We start from the raw sequence: 19,745 nt of genomic DNA, 5'->3' as shown, positions 1-19,745 counted from the left end.
CAACAGTGGCAGATTGCACATCAAAAGGAAAATCGAAAAATAACTTTAAATAAAAGATAGAAATTGATTTGCATTTCATTGAGGGAAATAAGTTTTGAACCCTCTAACAAAAAAGACTTAATACTTAGTGGAAAAACCCTTGTTTGCAAGCACAGAGGTCAAACGTTTCTTGTAATTGATGACCAAGTTTGCACATTTTAGGAGGAATGTTGGTCCACTCCTCTTTGCAGATCATCTCTAAATCCCTAAGGTTTGAGGCTGTCTCTGTGCTACTCTGAGCTTGAGCTCCCTCCATAGGTTTTCTATTGGATTAAGGTCCGAGACTGACTAGGCCACTCCATGACCTTAATGTGCTTCTTCTTGAGCCACTCCTTTGTTGCCTTTGCTGTATGTTTTGGGTCATTGTCGTGCTGGAACACCCATCCACGACCCATTTTCAGTTTCCTGGCAGAGGGAAGGAGATTGTCGCTCAGGATTTCACGATACATGGCTCCGTCCATTTTCCGTTAATGCGATTAAGTTGTCCTGTGCCCTTAGCAGAAAAACACCCCCAAAGCAAAATGTTTCCACCCCCATGCTTGACGGTGGGGACGGTGTTTTGGGGTCATAGGCAGCATTTTTCTTCCTCCAAACACAGCGAGTTGAGTTAATGCCAAAGAGCTCTATTTTGGTCTCATCAGACCACAGCACCTTCTCCCAGTCACTCTCTGAATCATTCAGGTGTTCATTGGCAAACTTCAGACGGGCCTGCACATGTGCCTTCTTGAGCAGGGGACCTTGCGAGCCCTGCAGGATTTTAATCCATTGCGTGTAATGTGTTTCCAATGGTTTTCTTGGTGACTGTGGTCCCTGCTAATTTGAGGTCATTAACTAACTCCTCCCGTGTAGTTCTAGGATTCTTTTTCACCTTTCTCAGAACCATTGACACCCCACGAGGTGAGATCTTGCGTGGAGTCCCAGAACGAGGTCGATTGATGGTCATTTTGTGCTCCTTCCATTTTCGAACAATCGCACCAACAGTTGTCACCTTCTCTCCCAGCTTCTTGCTAATGGTTTTGTAGCCCATTCCAGCCTTGTGCAGGTCTACAATTTTGTCTCTGACATCCTTGGACAGCTCTTTGGTCTTTCCCATGTTGTAGAGTGTGGAGTCTGCTTGATTGATTGATTCTGTGGACAGGTGTCTTTTATACAGGTGACTAGTTAAGACAGGTGTCCTTAATGAGGGTGACTAATTGAGTAGAAGTGTCTAACCACTCTGTGGGAGCCAGAACTCTTAATGGTTGGTAGGGGTTCAAAAACTTATTTCCCTCAATGAAATGCAAATCAATTTCTATCTTTTATTTAAAGTTATTTTTTCGATTTTCCTTTTGATGTGCAATCTGCCACTGTTGAAATAAACCTACCATTGAAATGATACTGTTCTGAGACTTTTCATTTCTTTGTCATTGGACAAACTTACAAAATCAGTGAGGGGTCAAATAATTATTTCCTCCACTGTATGTATATATATGTGTGTGTGTGTGTATATATATATGTGTATATATGTATATTTTTGTACTTGTCTTTGAAAGGACTATTAAGAAAACTAAAATATTCTATCAATAATACATTAAGTGAAACTGCAGCTCTACTGACTTTAGTTCAATAGACAAACAAGTTGGAGCTTGTGGTATTTTGTAATCATTAAATACTTCTGACTATTCATAAACTTGTTTAAATGATTTATGTAATTTGCTAATTCTTTCAAATTACTCCAAACATTCCAACCAAAGGAGGCTCAGTTTATTAAATATTAACCTCACCCCTGAATCAAACAAATTTGTAAGTTTAAATTAGAAATTCAATTTGCCTACCTAGTAGCTTAATAGTAAAAAAATGTTTGATTTTAATTTACTGATGGTGACTTTTTTTGCACAAAGGTTAATTGCTATCTAGCATTTAGTTTTTCTGTTCAGCAATTATCCCAATTCTATGACAGACCATGGGCTGAATATGGGTGTGCAGAGGCTAGTTGTTTTTCCATGCTGCAGAGATTTTTTCAACATCAAAAAGTAAATGTATTTGTTAATGAAATTTTATTATCAACAATCAAATCATTTCATCCCTAGTTGAACCATAAGTGTAATAGTTAAAAACTGTATTAGGAAAAAGGATATTTGCAGAGAAAGTCAAACGTGACCCAAAGAAATTCAGTATTTTATTAGTTAAAGAACAATATAAAATACCAACATAAAGTTTTGTCACTATTTCAAATTTACACATGTATAACCGAGGTTCTATGGGTTCACTTAGACCTTGCTTGTTAATAAAATAAAGAAGTCAATTTGTATGGAGAGTATTCCAACCTTTTTGAAAGTTAGTCCAAAGACAACACCATCCACAAATCTCCTTTACCTGCGCTTATTCAGAAAAATAAATCCAGAAGAGTATAGCTCTTCCTAACTATGACAACCCTGAGAACGCAAAATAATTTCAGTACTTATTTTCATAAATATTGTTTTATCAATTCATTTAAAACTCCGGTAACAGAATTTAACTAGTGTGTCAATTTTTTTTTTTGTTAGCCTGTAGGCTGCTTGGATCTGATGTATATATATTTTTAACCCACTTCTGTTTGTGTCATTCAATGTTTACCTGTTCACTTAAACACAGTTTCATTCACAGTAGTATTAAGTGTGTTTTGTAATATCTGTGGGATTTCATCTGGAATCCATGCATCTAATTGTCAAGCATTATCAGTAAAATGATTTGTCAGAAAGTTATCACATGAGCAAATATTTTGACAAATAAAATCGTGGCTAAACTTTAAACATACTACAGTAAATGAACAGCAGGTGGTTTCTTCACTTACCAACAACCATTCATTACCTCCATGATTGACTTTTTATTTTAGTGGAGTTGAAATTGTAATTTTGAGAGCCTCCTCAATGTTATGAGCATCTTTCTTTTGCTGCTTTTGGCAACACAAACTTCTCACTAGGTACAGAGTTTCTAACATATCCTGTTGCATTCATTTTTATTGACTGAAGTATTGACAGTGACTGCCTAAAACAGTGAGAAATAGTTCAGAAACAAAGCTTAAGATTTATGTGTCTGAGTTACTTTAATTTTAAAATTTTGTTCCTCAATCACCTACACCCAGTGTTGAATTAAGTGAAGTTCTCATAAGAAGGCAGTCCACATGAGCATACTGACAGATCTGGAAGCCAAATAAGTAAAGTTCTACTACATCATTGTTTGGTCATACTGTATTTGCTAACTAGTTAGGGGCAGAGAAGAAGTGAAGGTTAAGTGCTCTTGCATAGTAGGTAATTAATTAACTGGTGTTCTAATTCACATAATGTATTTTTGAAATTATTGAAAAATCAAAGGGATATAAAAAAAAACAACAACTTCAAAATGTGTAGTTTAATAATGGTATTGTATATGTAGATATGTTTATCCGCACTGCATTCCTTATTTACAAGAGATATTAGGTTAAAACTGCTAAGGGAAAATATAACAAAAAGCCCTTTTAGTAAACCAGGCACAGTGGTACAATACTAGAATCATGAATAATCCACTGAATCAATCATGAATAATCCACTGCAACCACTGAACAGGATCATCTCCAGACAGAGGAGCAGCTTCAGCGACAGACTGCTGTCACTGTCCTGCTCCACTGACAGACTGAGGAGATCGTTCCTCCCCCACACTATGCGACTCTTCAATTCCACCTAGGGGAGTAAATGCTAACATTACTCAGTTATTGTCTGCTTTTTTAATTTTTTTTTCCATTTTTTCATTTTTATTACTATTTAATTTAATATTGTTTCTTTGTATCAATATACTGCTGCTGGATTATGTGAATTTCCCCTTGGGATTAATAAAATCTATCTGTCTGTCTGTCTGTCTGTCTGTCTGTCTGTCTGTCTGTCTGTCTGTCTGTCTGTCTGTCTGTCTCTCTATCAATCATATTGTGCCTTTCACATCTATCTATCTATCTATCTATCTAGAATAGGAAGAGAATTGAAGAATAAAACAGGAAAAGTCAATCTATGTTATTTTAATATTAGGATTGATTGCCAAATTACCTTTTCTGTTAAAGGCAGAATCATTTGAAAGATCAGAAATAATGACCATGTTAAGTGACAATGAAAAATCTTTTATTGTTATTAATTGGTTGTATAAAATAAAATTTTATTTTTTAAAACTCTTTACTATACTGTTTATTCTAAAATTTTCTTTGTATACAATTTTTTTTGTTAAATGGTCTTCTTTCTCCATTTGCAAGATGTAAAGCACCTTCATGATTGAAAATTGCACCATTAATCCTAAAATAATATGGACCAAAACCTGTTGGAGATGTGATCCAGCCAATGACTGGACTCCAATGATAACGCTTGATTCCCGTCATACTTGAGTTGCCATGGGGGACCCGACGGTCTGACTACCATGCTAGAATCATCAAGGGGGAACCTTGGTTGATAAAAGGTTCATAAACACCAGTATTGTGGTTATGAAGAGTGTGTGTCAAATGAAATAATGTAAGTTCAGTCCATATGTTATGTAAATTGTTTTATATACCTCTTGCACCAGTGAGTGAATTCTACGTTAAATATGCAAAGTGAATAAGTAAAATTTTTCAGAAATGTATTAATATTATTGTACATTTCTTATAAGATACTTTACATATACTTTATGTATTATGAGGTTATATATATATATATATATATATATATATATATATATATATATATATATATATATAATATAAATTTTTATATATATATATATCAATATAAATTTTTTTTTGTGAGTGAACACCTGTAAATAGATAACCATTAAAGATGTGTGTGTGTGTGTAAATATCCATCCATCCATCCATCCTCTTCCGCTTATCCGAGGTTGGGTCACGAGGGCAGCAGCTTGAGAAGAGATACCCAGACTTCTCTCTCCCCGGACACTTTTTCTAGCTCTTCTGGGTGAATCCCGGGGCATTCCCAGGCCAGCCGAGAGACATAGTCCCTCCAGTGTGTCCTGGGTCTTCCCCGGGGCCTCCTCCCGATTAGACATGCCCGGGAGGCATCCAGGAGGCATCCTAATCAGATGCCCGAGCCACCTCATCTGACTCCTCTTGATGCGGAGGAGCAGCAGCTCTACTCTGAGCCCCTCCCGGATGACAGAGCTTCTCACCCTATCTTTAAGAGAAAGCCCAGACACCCTGCGGAGGAAACTCATTTCTGCTGCTTTTTTCCGCAATCTCGTTCTTTCGGTCACTACCCACAGCTCATGACCATAGGTGAGGGTAGGAACGTAGATCGACCGGTAAATTGAGAGCTTTTCCATACGGCTCAGCTCCTTTTTCACCATGACAGTATGTAAATATATATATATTTATATAAATATAAAGAGATGAATATCACATCATTTTAATGTCCAATTTTGGTTGTTCATATGTGTATTAATTTTCAATTATTTGCTTAAAATAAAATACAGCCTTAGTGAATCTTTGATTCTTTGTGCTTTGCATTTTAATTGAAAATCATCCTTCTCTTGTAGAGCACATATTTACTCTACATAAAAATAATTGTAGTACCGTCATAATTTTATATTCTTTCATGTTAACTATTTGTTTTTGGCTATATTTCTTAATATATTGGAAGATCCAGAAATGATCCTTTACCATACTGACTGTTCTGATTAAGTGCTGCTTTTGCATCCTTACCTCCAGGTCTCACTCAGATTGTGTTTTCAGCACAGATGGTATCATGGCACAGAGTTTCTCAAAGGCGGACACAGTCGATAGACTAGTATATCTAGCCAAAAACTTGCAAATGGAAAAAATTATCCTGTTCACCCTGAGACTGATACCTTGTATATCTTTTATTATTTACAATCAATTTATTTTAATGTGTTTGTTTTTTGATTCACTAAGATAAAGGTGATGCCTTGAAATCTGATACATGTCTTATAATGTGTACATATATACATCTGGTGGTTGTTACAGAAATTGCCTAATGTTCAATAAGAAACCCTTTTGGTTTGTTCTGAGTTCTAAATATTCAAATTCAACAGTGAGAATCAGGAAATTGGTATAATTATTAGTACTGAATGATGTGAAATAATATATTGTAATATCATTTTTGGCTATGGAAATGGAGAAGGGTTTTAGGAGAGAGAGTGTTGAAGATAAATCAGAGGAAGACAGAATATATGAGGTTTAATAATGACCAGGATTCAGAATTTAGCCTGCATGGAGAGCTACTGTGAAAGTGAATACATTTAAATATCTAGGATCAGTAGTAGCCCAAGATCTAAAAGCAGATGCAGTGATAACCAATATAGTACAGTGTGGATGGAACAGAAGACCATATTAGGAGTATTATGTGATCAAAGAATTAAGGCAAAGGTTAAAGGTGAGATTTTTAAGACAATAGTAAGACCAGCAATGATGTGTGGAGCTGAGACACAGGCAATAAAGAGAGCTCAGGAGAATTTTAGACGTTGCAGAAATGAGAATGTAGAGATGGATGTGTGGAGTTACAAAAATGGATAGAATAAGAAATGAGGCAATTATAAGTTCTCAAATGTCATTTTATGGTAACTCATATATATATATATATACTGTTTTAGAAGAATATGTCATAAACAGTTTTTAACTTGACGCTTCACACTACCAAGAAAGCAAATTGGAAACTATCTATGAAGAAAGGCCGTTATCTGCATTTTTTCCTAGTAGAACCCATAATTAAAATATTTTTTTTCAAAGGAATAATGAAAACAAAAGCAAGAATGTTTAAAAAAGGTAAAGCAAGGAATATAGCATAATATTGATCAGCAAAAATGTTACATGAAAGAATAGTATTTCATACGTAGGTTTTGTATGTGCATTTTTCAGTATGTAGATTTTTGCTTATCTTTGTTTTTGGCATCCGATCCAGTAGATGTCGCTACTGCACCTGTTAAGGCATTCTACAGAAAAAGCACTCATGTTTTCAAACGGTGCATCTGTAAAGCACTGGTTAAAAGCAAAGCGATATTTAAGCCATGCAGAAGTTAAGTACTGTTGTAACACAACAAATTTGAGAAATCATTTATCCTGATGTCACCCATAAATGTAATCTCAATTGATATCTAAATGAGTAGAGCCTAAACAATCTACACTGGGGATGGCAGACAGCAGTAAGCTGCCATTCAGTATGCCTCATGCCCAATAAATTACAGAGAAAAACTGCTGTATATTGTTAAGATATGAAACCCTACACCGTTGTTGAAAACGAGGGCTTTCAGCGAATGATTCAGGTTTTTGAACTGTGGTATGCTATACCAAACAGAAAACAAATGAGTAAAGTTATTGCACCTAGGCTTTATGAAGATGTTGATCAAAGCATCACCACATCTCTCAGGTCTGCAGAAATGGTAGCCTTAACTTACAACAGGTGAACACGCAGGGCAGTAGATTCTTATGTGACTATCAGATGTTACTACATAAAAAATGACTTGGCACCTGTGACCGATATGTTGCAGACAAGTGTGATGCATGCCAGTCACACCGGGAGCACATGGTTAAGTGTACTGCTACGGTGTAAAACATTTGCAATGTGCCTTGCCAGGCAAAGCAAATGGGTAATTGTTGGAATTTTCAGAGCAGCCTGCAATACCAAAGTGAGCTTGTGCGCAAAGCAGCCGACGTGTATTAGCTGTACTGTACAGATCATATCAGTAGTGTTATCAGTCACAATGGCCTGTTCTTTTTCATTTATGTTCCATACATCCAATGCCACTGTCAACAAGCATCAGCTCTAGATCTTCATTTTAAGGAGGAACTATGAGGACACATTTTCGAGACTTGTTAACGCGACTGCAACACTTGAGCAACTGAAGATATGTGTAAGTTGCAGAATTATAGAAAGACACAAGTCTTCCCACTGTATCTTTAATTTAGTCTAATTCAAGGTTATTTTAAATGTCTAATTAGGGAATAAATTTGGCTAACAGTTTAGTTGAAGAGTGTCTTCATGGAGATTCATTAAACTCAAATAGGTTATTGATTATTTTATATTTTTTGCAAGATATTGATGTTTTATAAAGTAGGTGCCTTCACATATATCAGTTCACGCTAATTCAGTCAAGATAAAATAGATATTGAATTGAATAAAGGCATTGTGAATCAGAATCGACTCAAATCGGTATATCAGTGCCAATACCCAGCCCAGTTTTTATTCCACTGTGATACTGAAAGGTATGGATTCTTTAGTTGCTGACACAACTGTCTAAAGCATATGTTTTCCTGATCCCCACGCACATCACTATGTGTCAAAACAGTGGCACTATTATAGAAGGTGTTTTGCTAAATGAGTACTCTGTCCAAAAATCATATTTAATTTGTGTTACTTTCCCAATGGAGTGTGTAGTGATGGGAAGGACTTCTTTACCTCATGTTTTTATGCAGAATAAACAGAATAAAGTTTATAATATGATAGAAACCAATTGTCATCAGTGCTCTATTATGGTAAATGATATGATAAACATACATGGAAAAGAGTCCTGACTTCATTTCAGAGTGCAGTAGTTAGATGTTTTTCATGTTTTGAACATACAAATGGACTACTGACATGGATTATGCAACATGAGTAATGTTACCTCAAGGCTGCTTTTTTTTTCTATTTTGTCAGCCATCTTACATACAAACTATGTGAGGTAACATTAAAAACAAAAATCATTTTTGGGTGGAGTTTTCCTTTAAATTATTTCAAAATGCACACACAATGAGTCAAAAATGGCAGTTCTACAGTAACAGATGCTGTTCAGTAGAAGTGAGCAGTAGCACACCTGGGGTTAAGGAACATGTGTAGTGCAGGTGCTATAAAAAGGGGAAAATATTTTTTGAATGGGCACTAAGTAGTGCTTGTCTTGATCAGCTGCAGCCTGTTTGAAGTGTGTGATCTCTCAAGCACGTAATAAAACTAAATTCCACAGGCAGTAAGCTGAGAGACCACTTTTATTACTTTTTGTAGTTGATGGTGCACATTTTCCTGAACTCCCAAGCACATCTCTTTTCACCTCATCATTTAAGCTAACATAATAATTTTGGAGCCTGTATATATTTAGGGAATAGTTCAATGTAACAGCTGACACATTTGTAATGTTCCTTAGGTGAAAAGACTCCTAGCAGTGTACTTGAGGTTCAAGAAATGAAAGGCTTTGACATCAGTCCTAATGCCACATAATCATTAAAGGGATAAATGAAACTGAAAGCAGCAGCCTGCAGGTGGTATGGCCACGTATATTCTATTTATATTCTTAATTGATATTATGAGAGGCTTTTTTTTTCTTCTAAATAGCCTACTGAAATAAACAGACATTTTCAAAAATTCAAATACAGCACTGTCATTCCCAGGTGAGGTTTGTGTGTACTTGTCTATGTGTTTAGCTTAGATGGGTGCAGGCTGAGAAGGTGCAGTTTAATTCTGTCATTTCAGCTCATGCTTAATCCAGTTCTGTTTTTGGATAATGAAGAAAATACTCCTCCATATCCATGTCTAAAGAGGAAATTATTTAAAGGTATCTGAAATTCATTTAAAGATACCTGTATAGTTTTTTAAAGCTTTACTTAAACAAGTGGTTATTTTACATATATTTAAATGATTCATTAATATCTTTAACTAAAAAAATCAAAATATCTTTTTAACATGCAAACATATCTGTAGTGTAATTTAAAAATTGTATTTTTTAGAAACATCTGAATTAGTCATATGAAAAGGTTTGGGAACCCCTCTTAATTCTTTGGAATTTTGTTTTATCATTGGCTGAGCTTTTAAAGTAGCAACTTCCTTTAAATATGACATGCCTTATGAAAACAGTAGGATTTCAGCAGTGACATTAAGTTTATTGGATTAACAGAAAATATGCAATATGCATCATAACAAAATTAGACGGGTGCATAAATTTGGGCACCCCAACAGAGATATGACATCAATACTTAGTTGAGCCTCCTTTTGTAAATCTAACAGCCTCTAGACGCTGTCCTCTTAAAGCCTTTGATGATTGTCTGGATTCTGGATGGAGGTATCGTTGACCATTCTTCCATACAAAATCTCTCCATTTCAGTTAAATTTGATGGCTGCCGAGCATGGACAGCCTGTTTCAAATCATCCCATAGATTTTCGAAGATATTCAAGTCAGGGGACTATGGCAGCCATTCCAGAACATTGTACTTCTCCTTCTGCATGAATGCCTTTGTAGATTTTGAACTGTGTTTTGAGTCATTGTCTTGTTGGAATATCCAATCCCTGCGTAACTTCAACTTGAACATTATCATGAAGAATCTGTTGATATTGGGTTGAATTCATGAGACCCTCAACTTTAACAAGGGCCCCAGTCCCTGAACTGGCCACACAGCCCCACAGCATGATGGAACCTCCACCAAATTTGACAGTAGGTAGCAGGTGTTTTTCTTGGAATGCTGTGTTCTTTTTCTGCCATGCAAAGCGCTTTTTGTTATGACCAAATAACTCAATTTTTGTGTCATCAGTCCAAAGCACTTTGTTCCAAAACGAATCTGGCTTGTCTAAATGAGCATTTGCATACAACAATCTTTGTTTTCAGATCTTTTGAGAGTTGCTTTAAGGATCCCATGCTGTCTGTCACTCTTCAGAGGAGAGTCAAAGGGAAGGAAGCACAACTTGCAATTGACCACCTTAAATACCTTTTACCACTCATGATTGGACACACCTGTCTATAAAGTTCAAGGCGTAACGAGCTCATCCAACCAATTGGTGTTGCAAGTAATCAGCACTGAGCAGTGACATGCATTCAAATCAGCAAACTTATTAGGGGACCTGAATTTTTGCATAGCCAGTTTTTCACATTTGATTTAATTTCATACAACTAAATACTGCTTCACTAAAAACACCCCAGTACTCAGATGTTCCTAGGAAATGAAAGACATACCACTGTTATCTTTTTTGTTGAAAGTAGAGTCAATTATTATGCAGGCTGAGAGGGGTTCTCAAAATTTTTTCATATGACTGTATTTATATAATCAGTGCTTTTATAAACTGTCTAAATATGCAAGCAATAGTGGAAAGAAAGCAACCTAATATAGACTACATCTAATCAATATAACACACACACACACAAGTCCTCAAGTTCTTATTGCCTGTACTGACTGTCTTTGTGGTATTCTTTGCATATTGGGCTATCTACCGGGTAGACTGCAGTTTGGAAATCAAAGTGCAATGGGAAGGCCTACCCCTTGCCTTTCTGTAGCATCAACCCTTTCCAGTTTCCTTCAGATCAGGCTGTGCACATACACCCTCCTAGGCACCACTGAAGATGGTCATAATATTAAAATAATACTGAAATTGTATTGAAATAAAACCCCTAATATTATGGTTTGTTATCTCTGTACATAACTTGCTACTTAAGTGGCCAGGTGCCCTTTCAGTAGAGTAAAATCTTTCTGACATCCAGTAATTGTACCTTTACTTAATGATTTTGTTTTTGTTGCACTGCTTTTTTTTTTCTTAAACTATATGTGAATTATGTGGTAAATGACAATCAAGGATTTTAGAACACTGCTAATTGTTACATAACTAAATTATTTATTTCTTTCCAAAGAGTAAAGCTTGTAAATTGTATCTGTGTTTTAAGTAACTGATAACGATGTACTAAGTTTCTTATTTTTCTGAATGCACTGCACCATACAGTCAGTGTTGCACCGCCCTCCCAAATAAAACATTAAAATTATGTTGTTTAAAACCAAATGTAAGTATTTTTGATAGCACTTTTCACTTAGTTTTTCTGATCATCTGTATTTAGCACTCTACAGTTTTACAGTTTCTAACTCTCGAGGTTTTACAGGTGACTTGTATGACTTTGTGGGCGGAAAGGTGAGCACAAATTACATATAATCAGCAAAGGGAAAGAGTACCTGAGGGTAGAACTTCTCGTTCTCTACATCAAGAGGAGCAAGTTTGTGATGAATTTGGGCATGTAATTTGCATGCCCTTTGGGCAACTCCCACAGAAGATGTCCTAGACACACCCTGCTGGAAGAATACATGGGGGAGACCTAGAACATCCTGGAGGGTTTACATCACTCACCTGGGATTTTCTCATGAGGAGCTGGAGGCAAAGTTGCCTTTTCTGTTAAACCCAGCATGTGTCAGTTGCAACACTTACCAGAAAAGAAGAATGGAAAGTGAATGGTCATAGTTATTCCAAAGTTCCTTCTTAGTATGCTTTGTTTTCTTTGTATAATGCTGTTTTTAAAGCAGCATTGAAGTGATGTGCTTCTTAACTTTTTTTCTTGTGGTTCTCTCTATTCTAGAGGCCCTGCATCGACCATTTGGCACAGATGTAGATTCGCAATCACTGACGGAAGCTGTCCGATGGAGCTCTAAGGAGAATCTTCTAGGAGCTACAGAGAGTGACCCAAACCTCTTTGTCGCACTTTATGATTTTGTTGCAAGTGGAGACAACACGTTAAGCATCACCAAAGGTTAGGTCTGTCTATTCTAGACTTTTTTTTTTTGTTTGTTTGTTTTTAATTCGTTTTAGCGAATTTAAATTATTTAATGGAGTGTTTTTTTTTTTTTTTTGGTCTGTCTCTGGTTTTTTCAATACTGTATCCTTTTTTTACTTTGTGTTAGAGGGTTTTCACACGAGTCTAGTAAAAGCTTCTAATGTATTGGTGTGATATTAGAAATACATTATTTTGCACATGTTCCTGCAATATAGTAAAGATATGAGGTTTATTCCAGCAATAATCTTAGGTATTATTTCTTGTGCTTTCACTCTGTTCTGCGAATGCATTACCTCAACACTGTCATATTTTTTTGTACTTGTGAATTATCTCATCATGTAGGGTATTAGGGTTAATATGTTTATTTGAAGTGAGAGAAAAGAGAAAAGTCTGTCCACGTAGTTAATTTTGACCACCTACACAGAGTTTGTTCCGTTAAAGAGCAACAAAGGCTGGCAATGTTACTAACTTTTGCACTCACCTTATTCTAATCCATATATTTCTAATCCATGTTATACAGTACAAAGAAAATGACTCATTACACAATTGTCATTCCATTCTCTAAGTAGTTTCGAGCAATCTGTGGAGAGAGGCAACAAAGCTTGTAGTGAATATACGACCAGCAAAACTAATTCAGCTTTGAACATGTATGAGGTTGCATTTACAGTAGGACAAGAATATTTTTAAATAGCCATGACCTTCACCAGAAGAAGGGTTTTTTAAATGATGAGATAAGATATTCTTAAATGCTAAAATACCTACTGCACCCTGATATGCATTAAGTGTTGTAAGCAAATATTTAAACTGTAGATTCAGGATTTTTTTTTCTTGTGTATTATATGCTGAGCTGCATGCATTTGATAGCAAGCTTTTGTTGAAATAACTCACACAGGTACATATTTCATAGGATAAATGATGCCTTACTTTACCATGTGCAAAGAATTTAGAGCTTTTCAATTTTAAATGTATTATGCTGTCTGATTTTTAAGGAAGTGTTTAGACATGCTGAGTTGTTTGCATGTAAAATACTCCTGCTGTACCAGACTATATTATCTGAAAAGCCCTTTCATCTTCATTACAGGTCTCGTAGAACAGTCTTGGCAACATGATTTAGAAAAAGAAATTATGGACAGAAATGTGCAGCAATTTTAATGGTGATATTAGATCATTTTGTCCAGATTCAGAAATGGGCATAATTCTTAGCATGAAGCTAATAAGTTAAGGGTATGATTATGATTAGCATTGATCAGCGAAATTCACCACATATTTTCTTGTAAATTTGCCATGCATCCCAAGGTGGTTTAAAGTCCAGCATGATATCACAGAGCTGCAGCAGGCATTTTATAAATTTAAAGAAAAAAAAAGTGCATTATTCTTATTGAAGGATACATTAGCTGACCATATTGAGAATATTATGAGTACTGCCACCAGATACTTTATATAACACTGAACCATGTGAGCTGTGCTGCATGACTTATTTCAGGAGTCTCCAGCTCCAGTCAGATTTTGTTGCTAATTGACTCTGCTTAATTTTAATTGATACACATCTTAAGACTCAGCCCACTTAATTATTTCTTTTTTCGTTAATTGGCAACTGAAAAATATTAAGACACAAAATGTACCAACACATAAAGAACAACCTGCGTCACATCAAACAATAACTGAAAATAAAGAAAGATGAAGGCCTCAGTAATGTTGATCTGCTCAGGTCCACAATACATTTTGTCAGCACTCTTAAAAAAGAAATTCAACTGTTTTGGAAATATCTGCCATGGCAGAATGAGCGTCATGGAATTAAATAAAGGGTTAATTAGCAACGAGAATTGACTTCAAATTAAGAAACTGAATGAAGTAAAGTTGGTTGGAGTTTGAGGCCCCAACTTAGTTGGTCATCTGTTGGCTCACTTCACATCAAATTTATGTTTAGGTGTCGTTTAAGGAAAAATTAATCAATTCATCGGTCAGAGTCTCAAGAAAAGTCAATTAAAATAAAGGGAAATAGTTCATTAGCAGCAAAATCTCACTAATTAAGAAAAGAGTTAGAATGAAAACTTGCAGCCACAGTAGCTCTGCAGCACTGGAGTTGGAGACCCCTGGCTTATTTGCATGCATAATTAAGCACGTGCTGCAGCTACCATCCTAAACAAGTCTTAAAAGACTCCTTCCCAAAAGGGAAAACAGATGGCATCCTTTCAAATAATAATAATGAAAGAATTATTACTGTTCGACATTTTTATCATTCTTCATGGAAAAAAAGTGTAAAGCATCTAAACAGAGATCAGAAACAAAGACATTCCTTCTGCTGATACCAGCATAGGAGAGAGTTTCCCCCCACCCACAATTACAGCAGCCCAGGTAAGTAGAGAGCTGAGGAGACTTCGTTCCAGCAAAGCAGTGGGTCCAGATGGAGTATCGCCACGACTGTTGAAGGCCTGTGCATTCGATCTGGGGAGTCCTCTACAGCGCATCTTCAACTTGAGCCTGGAACAGGGGAGAGTCCCGAGGCTTTGGAAAACATCTTGCATCACCCCAGTCCCAAAGGTATCACGTCCTGGTGAGCTGAATGACTTCAGACCTGTCGCCCTGACGTCACATGTGATGAAGACCATGGAGCGGCTGCTGCTTTACCACCTGAGGCCACAGGTCCACCATGCCCTCAACCCTCTGCAGTTTGCATACCAGGAGAAGGTGGGAGCGGAGGATGTCATTATCTACATGCTACGCCGATCCCTCACCTACTTGGACAGAGGCGGTGGTGCAGTAAAATATATGTTTCTGGACTTCTCTAGAGCCTTCAACACCATCCAACCTCTGCTGTTTAGGGACAAGCTCACAGAGATGGGAGTAGATTCATACCTGGTGGCATGGATTGTGATCTGTCTTACAGACACACCTCAGTATGTGCATCTTGTGAACTGCAGGTCTGACATTGTGGTCAGCAACACAGGAGCGCCGCAGGGGACTCTGCTTTCTCCGGTCCTATTCAGCCAACATACATCGGACTTCCAATACAACTCGGAGTCCTGCCACGTGCAAAAGTTTGCTGAAGACACTGATATCATGGGCTGCATCTGGAGTGGACAGGAGGAGGAGTATAGAATCCTAATGAAGGACTTTGTTAAATGGAGAGACTCAAACCACCTACACCTGAACACCAGCAAATCCAAGGAGCTGGTGGTGGATTTTAGGAGGTCCAGGCCCCTCATGGACCCCATGAGCACCAGAGGTGACTGAGTGCAGAGAGGGCAAACCTATAAATACCTGGGAGTGCAGTTGGATGATAAATTGGACTGGACTGCCAATACTGATGCTCTGTGCAAGAGTGGACAGAGCCGACTATACTTCCTTAGAAGGCTGGCGTCCTTCAACATCGGCAATAAGATGCTGCAGATGTTCTGTCAGACAGTTGTGGCGAGCGCCCTCTTCTACGCGGTGGTGTGCTGGGGAGGCAGCATAAAGAAGAGGGATGCCTCACGCCTGGACAAACTGGCGAGGAAGGCAGGCTCTATTGTAGGCACAGAGCTGGACAGTTTGACATCCGTGGCAGAGCGTCAGGCGCTGAGCAGGCTCCTGTCAATCATGGAGAATCCACTGCATCCACTGAACAGGATCATCTCCAGACAGAGGAGCAGCTTCAGCGACAGACTGCTGTCACCGACCTGCTCCACTGACAGACTGAGGAGATCGTTCCTCCCCCACACTATGCAACTCTTCAGTTCCACCCGAGGGGGTAAACGTTAACATTATACAATGTTATTGTCTGTTATACCTGCCTCACACTCTCCACCTTGCATTTTTTTACTTGCAGTGCATTTTTATCACTCAGGGACAATTAAATCACCATTGCAAAGAAGCAAACCAGTAGGCAAGACCATATCAGGTTAAGTATGCACTGAAACCAGGCAAAAAAGATCATGCATGGAAAGCCACTGACATAAATGACATGCATTTTTGACCCTTCTACTTTACAACTGGTTAGCGGTATTGATTAATATGTTCATTGAGTGGGAATTTTAAAATGCTACAAATTTTGTTTATGCAACATTTTTAGTTGAACCTTAACTTGGTAATGTAATTGGGCTGAAACAATCATTTAGCCTTGATAATGTTAACAGTAAAATCTTTTTAACAGATATTTCTGTTGATTAGTTTTAATCATTAAGCGCCTGTACCTGTTAGTTTTTGAAAACGTCCAATACCAGACTTACCTGCTCCCACAGAGTGAGAACCTCAATTTCATTCAGTTGCTGCCACAGCACAGGATCAAAAAAGAACAGAAAATTTCCATGAACTAATAAGCAAAAGCTATACTTGGTATCAGAATGCTTTGATTTTAAGCCTGGTGTGCATTTTCAGCTGAGCTAAGGCATGTATAAAGGAGAGACTGCTGTCGGCAAAATAAATTTGTGGTATGTTTTAATAAATTGCAAAGGTGTTTTGCAGATATATACTTGTGTATTGACTATATTCATTCCTGTAAACGGTAGGTGGAAATCTTTCTTTTGGAAATTCAACACGGCTAAACACAATGAGACAAAAATACGTGCTCTAAGACAATAGCTATAATCCAGTGAGACGGTGAAACTTTTACCTAGATTAGTTATGCCTAGAAGCTGTGTAATCTTATTATTACTAGGGGGCTTCGCCCCCTGTTTGCTTCACTCGCCAACCCCCATGTTTGGTTTTCCAGACACACTTTTAAGATTTTTTTTTCTTTGAATTGTTGCTATTTCATTAGTTTCACTTTTATTTCAGAACTTCTGTAAAAACAATATTTGGAATCTTTCAAGCCCAAATATGCTGAATCTTTTAAATGAGGTCAATGAGACATGTGTTTAATGACTTTGTCAGGTTAGAGATACTGAAAACTGGAATTCAAAATCCAAAAAAACGTAGGCGCGAAACACATGCAGAGCAAGATACAGAATATGAAAGCAGCAAAAAAATGAAAGTGTCCAAAACTAAACTTCACATTAGCGCAAAAAGGCAACGAAAAGGCAAATAGAGATCGAATATATGGACATTGGTGATATGTCAGAAGTATGTAAATATTGTAAGGCTTTGAAGTTTAAGTCAGAGAATTTCAAAAACGTGTTTTACCTCACATGCATTTATTGGTTACTTTGCAAAAAAAAATTATTAACTGCTGATGATATAGATCGCTTTGTCTGTGCTGAAATTCAAAACAGAGAAACCTATCCTGAATCATCTCTAACCTGCTCTGCTGGTGTTTGGCCCTTTTGTTTTTTAACCTCTTTATGACTTTTCACTTTGTCTTCTACTCTGTCTTTTATCTCTGACCTCACCTTGTCCTGCTTTTTTTTCAATGACACCTGGTCCGTGGTGATTATCTTCCCTTTTTCGAATATTAATTTCCGTTTGTTTGCGCTACTGCGATCTTTACTTTCTTTTTTTATACGATCTAATTTTCCTACTTTCATATTCTTTAACTTTCTCCACATTTGAATCATGCATTCTTTTTTTTTTTTTTTGAGCCTTTCGAATGCTCTGGTTTTATAATCTGCTCCACATGTGTATAGCGCCAACGTTTGTGAATGTCTTTATGAAGTTCTACTTTGTCTTTTACTCTGTCTTTTAATTCTTAGCCCAATTGGACATGCTTTGTTTAATTTCCACTTGTTACGGGCTGATAATTACTTGCCTTATTTTCTGAATTTGCACCTACAGTAGATTATTTTTTCTTTTTCCTTTCCAACGCTTTTGAGTCTCTTTTCTCCATGCTGATTTCTTCTTCGCTTATTCGTCGATGTTTTTATTTATAACATACTGCATGTCCTTATACGCTTTATATGCCCTGAGACCCTGGATCTGTATGTGCTCAAATCCTTCACAAGACTGAATGTTTTGCTGCCCCATTGTCCTATTTGATAGATTGTAAGTAGGGCGTGTCTTGCAAGAATCTCATGTTCTACTTCATCGTGAGACGGTCCTGGGTCAATCTCTTGGCACAATGTCTCATGTTTATGGTCCCTGTGAGATGCACCGTGGCAAGTCTCTTTGGTCTCGCGGGTCTTTTAAATGTCTTCCAAAAAGATCACGTATCGTAGCCTTGCTTTTGCTTTTCAGGACAGGATTTATTTTTATAATAGAGTGATTTTTTCATTAGTATATTTATATCCTACCACTTTGTTTTCTTTTATGCAGATTTTTCTAAATATTTTTGTCATTTTGTTTACTTTTAGGGGAAAAGTTGCGAGTGCTTGGCTACAACCAGAATGGTGAATGGAGTGAAGTACGGTCCAAGAATGGGCAGGGGTGGGTGCCCAGTAATTATATCACTCCTGTTAACAGCCTGGAGAAGCACTCCTGGTACCATGGGCCTGTTTCCCGAAGTGCTGCAGAGTATCTACTTAGCAGTTTAATAAATGGCAGCTTTCTGGTTCGGGAGAGTGAAAGCAGCCCTGGTCAGCTTTCTATCTCCTTGCGCTATGAAGGCAGAGTCTACCACTATCGTATTAACACAGCTTCTGATGGAAAGGTAAAGCTCCACTCTGTTAATATTTAAAGCAGCAAATTAAATGTTTTTTTCCTAGGTATTCTACAATAATAAATCACTAAGTATTTGCAAGATATAAAAAAAAAAATGAATACAGAACCTCACTTAATCTTCTTGGCTATTAATACATTTACCCTAATGATTACATGCCTATTTGCCAGAGGCTCGTTCGATATGGTAAGCAGTTGCTCTGAAGAGTTGAACTGCTCTTTCTTCCTCTTTCACACTTACACATTCACTCTTGAACTTTTCAGTGTCTTCATAAACTTTTCACCAAGGCAAAATGTTTCCATGTTGGGGTTAAATCCAGCTCACAAGAAACAAATAACACTGGGTCTCTTCTTTGTCATATAAGGAAAGATGACCATAGATACATTTTGACTTACCCTTGTATTTCTGTTTGGTTTTAAAAGTGTATTGGTTGTTGTGTCTTCCCTAATTTGGGTAGGAAAAAAAATTCTATGTATCACTAACATCTGCTACTCCAGCTGGTCATCAGGAACAGAACTTTGTGATATTGTTTTAAAGAACTTTCATAACATTCACAGTTGTTTTTAATCCATTTCACAGTTTTGTGGGGCTGGATCTAGTCATGGCAATATTAACCATGGACAAAGTGAGGATTTTGGGTCCGGTCTATTGCAGGGGCCCAAACTTACATCTACACTCGCTGGGACAAATTTTAAATTCTTTGATAATGAGTGTCTATAGTGATGTG

The 19,745-nt window shown here is 37.1% G+C and overlaps 1 protein-coding gene across 1 annotated transcript in view; it reads left to right on the top strand.

Annotated features, from left to right (window-relative positions):
• The window catches only part of abl2 (c-abl oncogene 2, non-receptor tyrosine kinase), a 59,750-nt gene that overhangs the window by 16,183 nt on the left and 23,822 nt on the right, over positions 1-19,745 (top strand). The window contains exons 2-3 of the mRNA XM_039767788.1: positions 12,316-12,486; positions 18,714-19,009. Coding sequence (XP_039623722.1) covers positions 12,316-12,486; positions 18,714-19,009 — 467 coding nt within the window. The remainder of the gene's footprint in view (positions 1-12,315; positions 12,487-18,713; positions 19,010-19,745) is intronic.

Source organism: Polypterus senegalus, chromosome 10 (genome assembly GCF_016835505.1).
Source record: "Polypterus senegalus isolate Bchr_013 chromosome 10, ASM1683550v1, whole genome shotgun sequence".
NCBI classification, from domain to species: Eukaryota; Metazoa; Chordata; class Cladistia; order Polypteriformes; family Polypteridae; genus Polypterus; species Polypterus senegalus.
This window is presented reverse-complemented; position numbering and strand designations above follow the sequence as displayed.